At 66.2% G+C, this 14393-nt stretch overlaps 1 protein-coding gene across 5 annotated transcripts in view; it reads right to left on the reverse strand.

Moving 5' to 3' along the window:
* Positions 1–14393, reverse strand: part of COBL (cordon-bleu WH2 repeat protein) — a 114855-nt gene that overhangs the window by 71051 nt on the left and 29411 nt on the right. For all 5 annotated transcript variants that reach the window (XM_045826911.1, XM_045826912.1, XM_045826909.1 and 2 more), the window contains exon 2: positions 534–737. In XM_045826911.1, coding sequence (XP_045682867.1) covers positions 534–737 — 204 coding nt within the window. The remainder of the gene's footprint in view (positions 1–533; positions 738–14393) is intronic.

The raw sequence follows: 14393 nt of genomic DNA on the forward strand, positions 1-14393 counted from the left end.
ATTTTAATTATTTATTTCTAGAGAGATGGTAAGGGAGGGAGAAAGACAGGGAGAGAAATATCAATGTGTGGTTTCCTCTCACACGCCCCCTACTGGAGACCTGGCCCACAACCCAGGCATGTGCCCTGACTGGGAATCGAACCGATGACCCTTTGGTTCACAGGCCAGCACTCAATCTACTGAGCCACACCGGCCAGGGCAAGATTTTATTTCCCAGCCTAAACTTGACTTCAGAGAGTGGGTTGCCAGTGTACGAACCCTCAGTGGGTCAGCCCGTGAGTGGACACTTGGGCGGTTCACTCAGGGGTGCCCCTGGCGGTGCAACTGCAGTGCCCGGGGTGCCAGCGCAGGCAGGTGGCTGGGCGCCCGCCTGGCATGGGACGTGACCCACGCGCCCTGCGTGAGCCCAGCGCGCCTCTTGGGGAGGTGTGCCGTGCTGCGCTCTGGGTCCTGGACTGAGGGGAGCTCGCGGGGCCGGCCAGGTGAGGCAGGTCGGGGGGGCCCCCAGGCCGACCCCGCGGCCAGGCCCTTACCTCCCGCTGACCACGCTCCTCTTCTCCAGCCCGCTGGGCAGCACCACGGTCAGGTCCAGCGCCCTGTCGCGCAGGTTCTCCTGCAGGTGCAGCAGGTTCTGGGGGCGGGCGGGGGACGCGCTGCGGTGGGGGCTCTGTCCCCTCTGCGCCGTCGGGGTGGGGGGCTTCCCGGGGGGCGGGGGCGCGCGCGCCTTCATCTTCCTCCTGGAACGAGGGCGGGGGGGGGGACGGAATGAAGCGACGTCTCCCACTCGGGAAGGAACGGCCCGCCGTGGGCAGCGCCCCGCGGTGGCCCTGAGTGGGAGCCCGAGTCCCACTCCTGGGTGGGCGCCGTCGCCCCACCCTGGGAGAGGCCTTTTAAAACCGGTCTGTGGTTAAAACCGGTCCGTGGGCACTTATTTTTTTTTTAATTATAAAGCTCTCAGTAGCAACAGCAGCAGCAGTACACACCTGAGCAAACAATATAATTACGATCCATTTGGACAAGCATCAAACACAAAACTAGACATTCTGTGGGTCGTAAAGCTCCCAGCACTGGGGCTGGCCTGGCCGGGCGGCCGGCCAGCTGGGCGGCGAGTGTGGCCAGGCCGTGAGTCTCAGGCCCCCTGGCAGGAGACCCCGGCCCCTGACCATGAGTCGCCCCCTGGTGGTCAGTTTGAGAACTTCCCGTCTCCTCCAGACGCTCAGGGAGGGCCCGCCCTTGCTTTGTGCAGGTGTTTCACTCTCTGTGAACTCTGCCTATGTACGTGCATGTGTTTGTATGCGTGTATGTTATCAGTGCACATACGCACACTTACTTATGTATAAGAACCTATTTCATACGGGCCATGGTGTTTTATGATAACAGCTCGCACTTCCTAGACATGGGGACCTACGGTGACAGTGACCCCGGCAAGCTGGCCTCACTGCGTCCTCAGCAGACCTGCCGCTGAGAAAACTGAGGGTCCGAGAGACCCGTCTTCCAGGGCAGGGGCTGCGGACGCCGGGATGTGAAGCGGGGTACACGCCCGGCTGCCCCGCCGCCGCCCCCTCCTGCCCGCTCTGCTTGGCCAGCCCGCGGCGGGCGAGCCCGGCCCCTGCGGCTTAACCCCTCCTGCAGCGCCCGCTGCTTGGCCGCACCCGGGCGGGCAGTGTCAGACACGGCGCCCCACTCCTGCGAGTGTGTCCTGCAGGAGTAACCAGCCCCGCAGGTGCGCACGGTGCCAGGTTCAAGGGTGCTCAGAGCATCCTCTGTGAGAGCAGACAGAGCGACCGCAAGTCCGTGCGAGACACTCCCCGGAGGTCGTGGCGCTGGGAAACAATGTCACACCGGTGCTGCTTACACAGCCTTTCGGAGGAAACGATTGGACCGGCCAGCACGCTCAATACGGGTTTGTTAGGAAACAAGCTTCAAAGTATCCTTTGTTGAGGGAAATCCTGTTTCGAAGCAAGGTACACATTGTAGCCATGCGCCACAACACCGTCTAGAGAGATACAGCAAAGAACGAACAACCACGATCCCTGGGTGGCGGGTAATAGGACGCTTGTTTCACTCTTCTCGCGTCTCGGCCTCTCCCGGTCTCTCTAGGACAGCACTGGTAGCACTGGCACCCGCATTACTCGTCAGACGAGCGAGACCATGTACAAACAAGGAAGCACAGCAAGCGGGGCTCAGAGGAGGCCACGGACTACCGTGGTTCGCGTCACGTGGTGGGCACCAGACTGAGGAGGGACTTCGGGGTCACAGCTTCCCCTATGACAAATGGGCAGCCATCCATTCTGTTTTCCTCCTGGTTAAAAGCCTTACATCTGCATCATCACTTGTACAATTAAAAAAAAATTTTTTTTAGGAAACTGGTGTATTTTATTTTTAAAGACTTTATTTATTTTTAGAGAGAGGGGAAAGGAGGGAGAAAGAGAGAGAGAAACATCAGTGTGTGGTTGCCTCTCACATGGCCCCCACTGGGGACCTGGCCCCCAACCCAGGCATGTGCCCCGACTGGGAATCGAACTGGCGACCCTTTGGTTCGCAGCCCGAGCTCAATCCACTGAGCCACACCAGCCAGGGCCCATTGGTATAATATTTATGCTTCGTTCTCACCCATCCCATTCTTTCTTTCTCTCCATCTGTAGGAGCAGAAACGGGGCGGCCAGCCTGTGTCGCCCTGGTCCGAGGGTGGAATGTGAATGACGCATCTGCCCCTCACAACCGCCCTGAGCAGGCTCTGGCCCCGTCCCTGTCTGAGGGGTAAAGGAGTCTGGGCGCCCCGCTCCGGGGTTTCGGGGCGCCGGGGCTACTGTCAAACCCAGATGGCTGTTCCTGAGCCAGAGCCGTTAGCCGCCCTGAGCTCCGGTGTCCGTGAGGAGGAGGAGGAGCTGTCCCCACACCCCACAACTGGGACATCCGCGCGGAGAGGAGGCGGCGGTGGAGGCCGGGTGAACCCGCCGAGGGTCTCGGCTGCAGGCCCATCCCGAGCGGCCCCCTTGCCGCCAGCACCCCCTCCCCGATGTGCGCCAGAGAAGACGGGCTTGCTGCCCGTGTCCAGGAAGAGAGGGTTTCCCGGCGGGGGCTGCGTGTACGGCCGGGGAGTCATGCGGCGGCTCGAACTCCCTCCACAGCAGAGTCAAGAAGGGAGACGCTACTGACGCCCTCTCTGGCTCAGCCAGCACAAGGGCAGGGGGTGTGTGGGGGGGGTGTGAGGGTTCCACTCCCAACGAGCCACGCCCCCAGCCCCCAGAGCCCCCCGAGAGACAGCCCCATCACGCTCCCCCACGCCCGTCATCAGCACCGAGGAGCCCTCAGCACCAATGTCTGCCCAAATGGGCCCCGTCCCACAGCCCCGTCTGCCCGTCCCAGGCCCACGGGGATCCCTTCACTCCACAGGCACCCTCGACCCCCACCCCCCTACTGAGGCCGTTTTCCAGCGCAGTGTGTGGTGTGGGCACACGTGTGTGCGCCTTGTGCAAACACCCTCAGACACTTCACACGAACGGAATGAGGTTCTGGCTCTCTTAGAAAAAACAAAACAAAGCGAAACATTAAGAGGTCTCCTGAGACCCCGAACACCTCCACAGGCTGCTCTCGGAAGGTCTGGCCGGCGCGGTGCGCGGGGCGCCCCTGCGACCTGGCTCGGAGGGCGCAGGGGCAGGTGCCCCGGCGGGCAGCAGGGGCCTGCGCTGGGGAGGCCCTCTCAGCCCCGCATGGAGAGGCCGTGGGTCCCCGCGCAGGGGGCTCGCCCTCCCTCGGCGCCCTCCAGCTTGAACGGCCGGCCGTGTCCTGCAGAAACTACTTACAAAACAAACACTGTCTGTGGAAACATCTCTGGCATCTCGAAGGTCACCCATTGGGGTTCCAAGTGGCTTGAGCTTAAACCACCCCGTGTCTGCTGTCCAGACCTCCGGGCCGAGCCGGCCGGGTCCCACGTCGGAGCCCAGGGCCGCCCGCTGGGTCTGGGAACTTGCCTGGGGACACAGGGCTGCGGGGGCCTGCTCCCGAGTCAGAGGCCCCCGACGGGCTGACTCCGTGCCTGCCCCCCCCCCGCCCCTGGGTGGCCACAGAGAACCCCGCTGCTGCACAGGGGAGCAGCCTGCCCGGCGCAGGAGCCCGGGGGGGGCAAGACCTGCAGACGGGACGGGAAGCCCACGCACCTTTCCTCTCCCGCGCAGCCCCACGGCCACCCTGAGGGTTCCTGCTGCCCCTCACACTGCTTCCCACGGCCCAGCTCCGTGGGCACTGGCGTCGGCGGCTGGGCTGCGGCAGCTCCCCCGAGCGACACGCCTATGCGACTTCCACCCATTTACTCGCTGGCTGCCTGGCAGGGAGCTGGCGCACAGCATGTGCTGTGGGCATGCAGGAAAACCGGGGCCCCCTGGCAGCCCCCTGATTTCCAACAGGCTCCTTCCCCGCCCTGCACCCCGTTTCTGCTGGCAGGTCCCACTGCACAGTGTCACTCAGAACGGACTCCACCGCAGGGCCATGTCGCTGCTTCAGCCCCGCAGCCGGTCCCTGTGCGCTGGCACTGGGACGGGACAGCACACGACGCTGTGTGGGGCCTGAGGTCCCGAGCTCAGCGACTCCCACCCCCTGGCCGTGTCCGCCCACCGGCCCCTCCGTGTGCACCTTGACTGGCAAGGTCCACCCCCCCCACCACCGGCAGCCTCCGCACAGGCCGCTCCCCCTGCTGGACACGCTCTTCCCTCCCCTCTGGACTGTCCCCGCCCCCCTTCTCCGCCCGCACGCACGCCCCAGGACCAGGGCCCCGCCTGGCGCAGTGGCCCCTCGTGCCCTTCCCAGGGCACCGCCCACTTCACATTCACGGGTCCTCCTCGATCAGGGGCGTTCTGACCGGCAGCTGGCTGGCCCCCACCCCAGAGCAGGGGCCCAGAGCGGCTCGCAGCCCTGCTGGAGCCAGCGCGGGGGGCACCCCCACTGGGATTCGGGGACCAGGCTGCCCCCGCCCGAGTGAGCACCTCGGAGAAGGGAGAGCCGTGCAGGCAGCCCGGCCCAGCCCCGAGGACGGCGGGCACAGCTGAGGGGACAGCACTGGCCCCGTCGGGTCCCCTGCTCCCTGTCCCGGGTCCCGCCACTGGGCTCGTGGCTCTTGGCTCGGGGACACTTCTGAGCCCGCGGCCCGGGCCTTCGTGCACGGTCAGTCCCCACGGGACGGCGGGGCCTCCCGTGCCGCGGGTGGGGCGACGGACGGAGGTTCGCACGGCTGGAGAGGCCAGAGCAGCGGCCGAGGCCTCTCCATGCAGCGGGCCAGCCCCGCCACGGGCACCCCTGCCCCTGGTGGGTTCGGTGGCCCCGAGTCTCCGACGCGAGCCCTCTGTGGTGACACGGTCTGGGTGAACCTGCCGTGTTTCTAAGTAGAGTCGGAGCCCCCTCCACCTCCAGCCCCTGCTGGAGCTTCCCCACAGCCCCCGGGGCTCCTCCGGGCGGGAGGCACCCAGGACCTCGGCAGGCTGGTGACTTCCGCACACGGCCGGGCGCTGTCAGGGGCCCTGGGGAGAGTCGCCGCCACACCCCCCCCCCCGCTCAGCATCTCCCTCCCAACACCAGGGCCAGGCTCCTGCCAGGACAGGAATTCCTTCCTTCTAACCGGGGAGAAGCAAGCCAAGGCCCCTGATGCTTCCCGTCACCTCTGCTCCGAGAAACAAAACTTAAACCGAGAGAAACCTCAACCCGAGGCCCACACACGCGGGGGCTAAAAAGGGGACCCAGGGAACCGTCCCGTTAGAAGCCACATTCCAGCGTGAGGGAACGCCCGGCTGCAAACACAGCACCTCCACGCTGCCCCGACCAAGCAGGGGGACGGCTGTCCCCGCGGAAACACCACCTCCGAGGGCAACCTAGACAGACAGACCGCCTTTGCACACCGTTTCACAGCTGCAACGCGCCCGCCAGCCCCGGAGACGCGCTCCGGGTCAGAGAGACGCAAGCCCCGGTCCAGCAGGCGGCTTTACTCGGCCGACACCCCGAGACCTGTGGGCCAGAGAGAGATCTCCGGGCTCACCTGGGGGGGTTTACATGAGGGGTTAAGTGGGATGAGCGAGGGGAGTCTCGGGTGCGGCTCTGGCTCCTGGCCGGCCCTCGCCGCCCGGTGGCCGGCCGCTACAGTTACTTTCCCTGTAACAGGGGGTGTGCCCTCTGGGGTTAATCAGCAAAGAACACAAGCGGCCTCCTGTCTCCGGAGGTCGGAGTGGAAGCTCGCTCACCAAGACGCCCGAGAAAAGCCCCAATGTGCAGCACATGCACTCCAACCCGACTGCGGGATCACCCTCACCACAGAGTTTCAGCTCTGACCTGGGGTTGGGGTTGCTCTCAGAAACGCGGCACAAAAAGACTCACGTTCCCGACAGGATTCTCAGAGACACAAAAACAAAACCCCCCCCGTAAGGCCCGCCGAACTCTAGACCTGGCCGGGCGCGTGGGAACGCCGGTATCTCAGCGCACATCGGCTCGTGTTCGGAGCGGGGCACCGGGCGCGGGCTCCCACAGCGATTACCCGGCGCCCGGGGCCCCGGGGCCAGTGGGTGTGGGCCACGGCCCTCCCTGCACAGCCCCCGCGGGGAAGCCACGCAGAGCGGCCCGCGCGTATCAGAGAGAACTGGACGCAGGCCTTGAGCAGCGGGACAGGAGGGCGGCTCCCTCCGTCCAGAGAGGCCGCAGTGTCGCCTGGGCCGGGAGCATTCCCATCGGAGGGAGCGGGGCAGGTCAGGGCGGGGGGGGCAAACTCACCGATTCCCCAACCACCTGGCCGTGTTGGCGCACATGCCCAGCCAGCGCCCTCTCCACCCCCGGGGGAGAGTGGGGGCTCTCCGGGGGCGGGGGGCCCTGTAGCCAGTCCCCCAGGAAAGGAAAGTCGCCGTCCAGAAGCGTCGGGGCGGGAGCCGCGCTGTGAGACCAAGCCCGGGGGGAGGCCTGGGATGCGGCGGCCTCGTGACTTATTCATGCAGGTGCCACCCGATGCAGGCTCAGGCCGCGCTCGCCGCTGCCCGCCGACACGCCCCCGCCGCCCGCCGCCCGCGGGCCCAGCACGCGGAAGCACAAGTCGCCCTGGTTCCCGCGTTCACAGTCGCGGGCTTTCTAAACTGCGCAAGGGTGGGCAGGAAGGCAGAGCGGGGGTCCGAGGAGGGTGCCGGGCAGCCGGCCACGTCTCAGGGAGCCTCCAGGCTGGGCAGCACCCAGGAGGAGGCGCCCTCACGGCTGGAGAGGGGTTGCCCCCGACCCCCAACAGAGCTGACCCGCCTGGGGCAGCGGCGCTCCTGCCCACGGTGCGCGGCAGCCCCCTCTCCCCGGCTTGGGCCATCGGTGGCCATTTTCCACGAAACTACCGGGGACGCCCGCCGATTGCGGCATCGAGTTATAAATAGTCACAGAGTGGACCCGGAGTGAACGACACCACGCGTCACTATGGAAACGGCGGGTCGTCGCCGACCCCAGGAGGAAGGAGAGAAAACAAACGCGGGGGTCGAGCCGCTCTTGCGTGCACTCCAGAGGGAACGCCCGCAGAGGTTCAGTGAAACGGAGTCCCTTCTGGTTTCACCCCCTTGGGGGGGCAGCAGACGTGGGACTGTTTGCACTGACAGAAAACCTCTGGGCTTCGCTGTCGCACCCAAGGAGTCACGCGGCCTCGCTGGCACTGGTTTTAGCTCTAAAGCCCCACGGGAGACCCCCGGTGTCCCTCCAGTCCCCCCCGGCGGGGCGGGCAGGGAGCGGGAAATATCAATAAACCGCCCATCGCGGGCAGACGGGGCGCCAGGCCCAGGGGCGGCCGAGCCTGGCTTTCAGGGAGCCGCACACCAGGGCCCACTCCCCTCCGGTGGGAACGCGGGGCAGGGCCGGATCGAGTTCCCTCTAGCAACGTGTGAAAACCAGGAACGAACCCAAGTGGGGACCCTGGGATAAACACCGCGGGGCGCGAGGGGAGACAGGATGCCCGGGCTCTGAAATGCACCCGCCGCCGCCGGCGATAAGCCGGGTCCGGCTCTGCCCCTTTTGTGAAGCACTGAAAAGCGGGAAATCTGACGAGCCCGCTCGCGGCGCGGCCAGTAACTGGATCGGAGCGGGGCCCTGGGAACCTGCCGGAAAGTGCCGCAGCCGCGCCCCCTCCCGGCCCCGCCTCACAGAGCCACGCTGGGTCTCCGGGAAGGGCCGTCCCTGTGTCCCCTGTCACCGGAGGTCTCCTGGGGAACCTCTGAGTTCTGAGCCTGGGTTCTCACTGCCTCCCTGCATGTGGGGACCTTCCTGCAAGCAAACTCGGGCGTGTGTAACGTAAGAACAGCTATAGCCTGCATCCGCTGCCGCTGGCAGTGAATTTGACATTCGCCACCTAGAACACACAGAAGTGGCACTGTGTGTAGGTTGGCGTGCTCTGCAATCAAAGGCGGCCTCGGCAGAAACTGCGGGCGGGGGGGCACGACAAGAGCACAGGCGGAGCCAGAGGCCCCGGGGCCCTGGGTGTCGACGGGGACGTTTGCTGGGCCGAGAGCGAAGTCCTGGGCGCCTTTAATTCTCCTCTGAAAATATGACACCTGATAACCTCCCCCGGGAACACTGTGGCTCAAAATAGGGCCTGCCGGTCCCTGGCCTGGGGACATTGGAGCCGGCGGCTTCAGGGCTCCACTGCCGCGGCCCCCAAGGCTCCGCCGGGCCCCGAGGACCTGCCCACAGCCCCCGGGGGGCACAGGGCTGTCCAGCAAAGCCAGGCCTGCTTTCCGGTCACCACCAAAACCGAGAGTTCCCAGGGAAGGGCACGCCCCGAGGAGCCTGGGGAACGCCAGGCCAGGTCGGCCGGGCCACGCTGGTCCCGTGTCGTCTGGCACTCTGTCAGTCTCCCTGGCTCCGGGCAGGGCCTGCCGCCGCCCGCTGGGCCTCCCCCCATCCTTGCGGGAAGCAGAGGGAGAGGGCCGGAGGGAGGCAGGGCCCTCCCTGTCCCCAGACAGGTCCATTCTGCCTGCTGCCCGGGGCCTGCCTTTAGCCCCGCCCACCTCAAACCACCCCGCAGGAGCGCCAGAGGTTTTACTGCAAGTCTGCGGGTTCCGGGGGCCGTCGCCTCCGGTCAGCCCGACGCCGGACACGGGGAAGGGAGAGTCCGAAGTCTCGGCCTCTCCGAGCGGTCCCTGTGCCTGGCACCCCAGGTTTCTCCCTGATTGCGGCACCTGCCCCAGGGGCCGAGCCGGGCTGGAGGGGCCCCGGGTTGCGCAGGGGTGTCTTTAAGAGAACGATACTAGAGCACAACACGTGAGCAGAGGGGCCGGGGACAGCAGCTGTGTCCAAGCTGGGCGGGCGCCCCATCCAGCTGTGGTGGCCGGAAGGGTGAGATGAGGTGGACTTCCCAGCCCGGCCATCCCCCCCACCCCCTCCACTCCCGTCCTGCTTAGAGCGCCCCCAGCCCCCATCGCCCCCACCTTGTCCTGCCCAGCCAGAGGCCACTCACTCCCTAAGGGTCACAAGAACAACTTAGCAGAAAGTCGTACCCTTGTCCCTCAACCCGGGCTACGCCCCCCATCAAGCAACGAGAGTTTCAACTACGCCCCCTCCTGGGGGCGGGGGCCGGCCTTGGCCCATTCACCTCCCGGGAGAGGAAATCGGCCTAAAGTTTGGGGGTCCAGACTCACCAAAGCCCCAGGCTTTTCTGGGCAGCACCGGCCGGACCCAGCACCGGCAGAGTGGGGGCAAGGGGACACCTGGCAGTGAGGAAACCCGGGTCCCATCGCACGGGACTTCACCTGTGACGCAGGGTTCGGAAGCGGGCAAACGGGAGAACAGCCGGTGCCAGGAGAGAAGGGAGGGTCTCCGGAGTCGTGCAAAGGAGAGAAAATCCATTTCTGCAGGAGGGAGGCCCGTCCCGAGGGGGCTGGATGCGCCGGCAGCCAGCAGAGGGCGCCCTGCAGGAGGGCGGGGGTCTGGGTTGCAGAGGGAGCAGCGGGGTGGTGGGGGGGTGGGCAGCTCCACGGGGCCCTTCCCCTTCCCCCCAGGTGAGCACGTTCTTTTTCGGGGGTGGGTCCCCTCCTGCATATAACAGCTCATGGCCGGTAACAGACACTCCTTCGCGCTTGGTGTTGACGCGCACCAGGTGGGAGCTCAAAGCCCTCGGGCAAGGATAATTCCAGGCAGTGCCGTCTAAAGGGGGGGGCGGTGCTGATGTGGGGGTCCCATGGGTCCGGGGTGGGCTCCTTCCTGGCCATCCCTCTGCAGCTCGGGGCCCCCGCCAGTAACTGAGAACAGGCGCGCCGACCCCGGGGGAGGGGCGGCGTGTGCAGAATGCACAGGGCAGGCCTCTGGGGTGGGCGACGCTCAGGGGACAAGGGGTGTCTGCAGAGGGGGGCTGGCGGCTCCCGGTCTGCCCACCACACCCGACTGTCTGTCCCCCAGCCCTGGGGACAGCCCAGCCCACTGACGCCCTCCCCACCCACACCACTTCCTGACGCAGGGGGTGTGGGGGTGCCCCCTGGTGTCCTGCGTGCCCAGGCTGGAGTCTGCACCCACTGCTCACCTAACCCTCACCTTGGCCTGCAGCGGCTGCCTCCCAGCAGGGCCCGGGAAGCAGCCCCGCCCTCCTGGATTTTCTCTGACAACCCTGTTCCTTGCCGCTTGCTTCCTTCGAATCAAAGCCGAAGTGATACAGCTCAGGGCCGGGCGCCTGGGAGTCCTTGAATCCTCCTTGTGAGCTCCTTGAAGCTCCCGGTCTCGGACCCCAGAACCCGCCACCCCCGTCCCTGCATCCTGGTCTGCTTCACCCGGCACTCCACTGGGACCCTCTAGTGTCTGTCTCTTCAGTGTTAAAATGTGACATTTCCCTAACCTGTGACATTTCTAACCTGTTTAAAAACCCCACGAAGCTTTTAAGCAAATAAAGCAGTACACTTCTTCTCTACATCTTCCTACAGATGTGCCTGCGGAGTTTTTCAAGTCAACAGACAGTTACACCGAAGCTCTGCCAAGGCCACTGAAAAACGCAAACAGCAACAATGTTCAAAGGTCAAGTCCGGGGAGACGTTCCGGCGCAAGTCGAGTTCAGTCGCGTTCAGCCTTTGCTGACCTCGCTGCACCACAGGCTGCCCTGCGGGGCCAGCCCCCCCTCCCCCGGACGAAGGGGCTACAGTAACAACGCAGACCCGCCTGCCGTTCCACGCCAGCTTCAGAAACCTTCACGTGGTGTTACTGAAAACCCTGGAACCATTGTCATCGGTCTCCTCGGGCAGGACCCTGGAATACTCCAAGGGGGGATTTTAAAAGCCACCTCCGTCTAGGAACACTAACGCGCTAGGAGTGACCACGGAGACGTGTCAGGGGGCGCTGTCCCGGAGCGTCACTCAGGGCACTGCAAGCAGTGCGGGGCGAGGGCATGGTGGCCGAGAGAGCCGCAGTTATGTAGTTCTTCGGACCAGGCCCAGGCCCCCCCACCCCCGCCCCGGCCGGACACGCCCCTGGAGCTTCCAGGTTCACCTGCCGAGTGGAAGCTGGGGGGGAGGGGCTGGGCCCTGCAAAGGCAGCCCAGGGCGTGCTGGCCGATGCCACAGGGGGCTCTGTTGACACCGTGGGCCTCCCAGGGCTCTGTGCCCTCAGACCCCACGGGGGACAGAGGAGGAGAAGGAAATCCCACCCACACTGGACTCACTAGCGGACCCGAGACCCAGTGGGGGCTCTGACACAACACGCCTGCCCCTGCGGCTCCAGGAGCCTCCCTTGTCCTGGGAACACACACACAGTCCCTTTCCTCGTGACTTCCAGGAGGGTGGGGCTGAGCGCGGCCGAGGAGGGTCCGTCACCCGCGCCCCTGTCCCCGGAAGTGTCCCTGGGACAGACAGAAGACACGGGCTGACACACACACACACACACACACCCCGTGTGCTCACACCCACGCCGTCTCTCCACAAGCTGGAAGGCCGTGTCTTCTCCTCAGCCCAAGCCAAGGGAGGGGCCACGTTGGTGCTGGGTACTCGGCTGCCACCCCCTTCCCGCGTCTCTACCCGAGGCGGGGGCTCGGGGTGTGTCCGGCAGCCCCCAGCCGCCTTCCCGAGCTGCTGCAGCCCAGCCCCCGGTCGGTCCCTGCCCACCTGACGCCCGCCCTCCTCTGCGGGAGCTCTCCCTGCTGGCCCCCGGCCCGGCCGCCTCACCCTGAAAGTCCCAGCCCCGGAAGCCCCCCTTCCCAGCCCCCATCCCCCCTGCCCAGCGGGGGCCTTCCCCAGGGGGCCCTGGAGGTGCCTCCAGGTGCTCACGCCTCAGGAATGTCAGGAACAGGGCCCTTGTTAACAACTACATTCCATGCACTCACGATTACATAAACTGCGTCAGGAACAAAGTTAATAAACTCTCAGCGGTCACCTCCCACCCCGCCCCCCCAGGACTGTTATCTGTGCCCTTGAGGTTGTTTACAGCGGTGGCGTCTCCGGGGCTGGGAGGCCGCGGGAGGGGCGAGGCCCCTGGCGTTCTCGCGTCCCCTGCCCCGCCCTGCTCTCGGGCCTCGCCCCACGGTGCAGCCGGAGACGGGCGCACGCACTCCCGGTCCGGGCGCCCTCGGCGGTGGCCGGGTGCCTAGACGGGGCACCAGCAGGCTTTCTCCACGAGCAGCCAGACGGGACAGACTTCTTGGGCTTCCCGGGCCGCGTGGCGTCCGGTGCTGCCCCTCCGTGTCCCCATCGCAGCCCGAGAACAATGTGTCAGGAAAGAAGGAACAGGGGTCCCGTGAAATCTTACCTACGGACCCTGAACGTGGAATGTCACAAAACGCCTCTGCCTTATAAAATAATATTCTCCGTTAGCTTTTTTATGAAACCCCCCCAAAAGTGTGCAGGCCTCCTGCAGGCGGCGGGCACAGCCACACGCAGCCCGGCCCGTGGGCCGCGACCGGCCTGACCTCAGACGGGGACACAGAACGCTGTTGGGGCGCACGCGGCTCAGAGGGCTGCGGAGCCCCTCTCCCCCCCTCCCCACTGCCAGCAGCACAGACGGTCAGGGACACACCTCGGGCCCCCACACTCACGCCGCCGCTCGGCGGCGGAGGAGGAGGAGGCGGGGTCACCGAGGAAAGGGCGGAGCCCCCGCCCGCGTCTCACTGGTCCCTGAAAACGCCGCCAGCGCCCACTCGGAGCCGCACCACGCGTCCACGCGGCCACGGCCGCCCCCGACCGGGGGCTCCACGCACACACACCGCACCGCTCGTGACCGACGGGGTACCGTCCGCCTCACTGCTGTGCATCGGGCTCTACGCAGGGTCCCGTGTCCGTGACATCTGCAGTGACACCGCCACCGCTCCAGAGAGCTGGCGATCACGCGTCACCAGCACACGGGTGCCCGACCCCAGGGCCCCGCGACCTTGGCCTGGGCGTCTGCAGCTCACCCACGTCCAGGCGGGGAGCTCCGGACAGGGAGGGCTGAGTCTGACCGAGCCTTTGCCCCCCAAAGTCCCTGGTAAACGACCGGCACGTTCGGGGGCAGTCACGGAGGAGCACAGGAAGGAGCGAAACAATCAACGCCCGCGTCCTCCGGGTCCGTCCGGGTGCTTCCGGGCGAGCAAACCCAGGCGTGACCGTGCACTTCAACCGTTTTGGGGCGCTCTTGGGTGTCTTGAAGAGGACACCCCTAAAAGAGTGTGGACGCCCCACCCAGTCCTCAGGCCTGTGTCCACCTCCGGCCCCAGCGAGGCCTTCCCGCCCTCCCCTCCCTCCCCGCCTGCCGTCCAGCCCAGGCTCTCGCTGCTGGGGTCCCTCTGCTCGCAGCGGCCTCAGGACTCAACGGAAACCTCCGCTCTCCCTAAACTGCCCGAGTCTCCCTCACCCCACCGGCGTCCCAGCCAAACTCGGGCCTGATCCCCACCACCGCTGAATCTCGGGTCCGATGTGGGGGCTCAGAGCCTTCCCCAGGGCCCCACGGGGGCTTGGACCCCCGCCCCCACCCCTTCCCTGGAGCATAAGTCTGTGTCCTCCCGCTCAGCCGTCACCTCCAGGAGCTCCTGGCAGCCGGCCGCCTGCCGAGAGCGTGGCCTTGATGGGTCCCCACCCAGGGGATGTGTTGCTCCCGCAAAGACCGTGAAACTGCGAACGGACACCAACATCCCGTAACTGGGGCTGGGCGCGCACAGGGCACTCTCCACGGGGCCGTCCTGTCATCCACACGGCACGGCCCCAGGTCTCGGGGCGCGCACAGGGGACACTTCACTGGTGTCTGCCCGGTCACCTGCAGCCGACAGAGCCTGCGACCACAGAGTCCCAGGTCAGGACAGACCCCTCATGGATGCGCAGCAGAGGGAAGTGGGGGGGGGTCCCCCGAGACGCCCCGCTCGGAGGTGAGGAGTTTCCTGCGGTCGCCGCCAACAGGATCAGAGTCGGAAGGACAGAGTTAGGGAGGAGACAAGAGCCGCCTGCCGAGGACCCAGC

This window comes from Phyllostomus hastatus, unplaced genomic scaffold (assembly GCF_019186645.2).
Source record: "Phyllostomus hastatus isolate PE091 unplaced genomic scaffold, TTU_PhHast_1.1 phas_scaffold_78, whole genome shotgun sequence".
NCBI classification, from domain to species: Eukaryota; Metazoa; Chordata; class Mammalia; order Chiroptera; family Phyllostomidae; genus Phyllostomus; species Phyllostomus hastatus.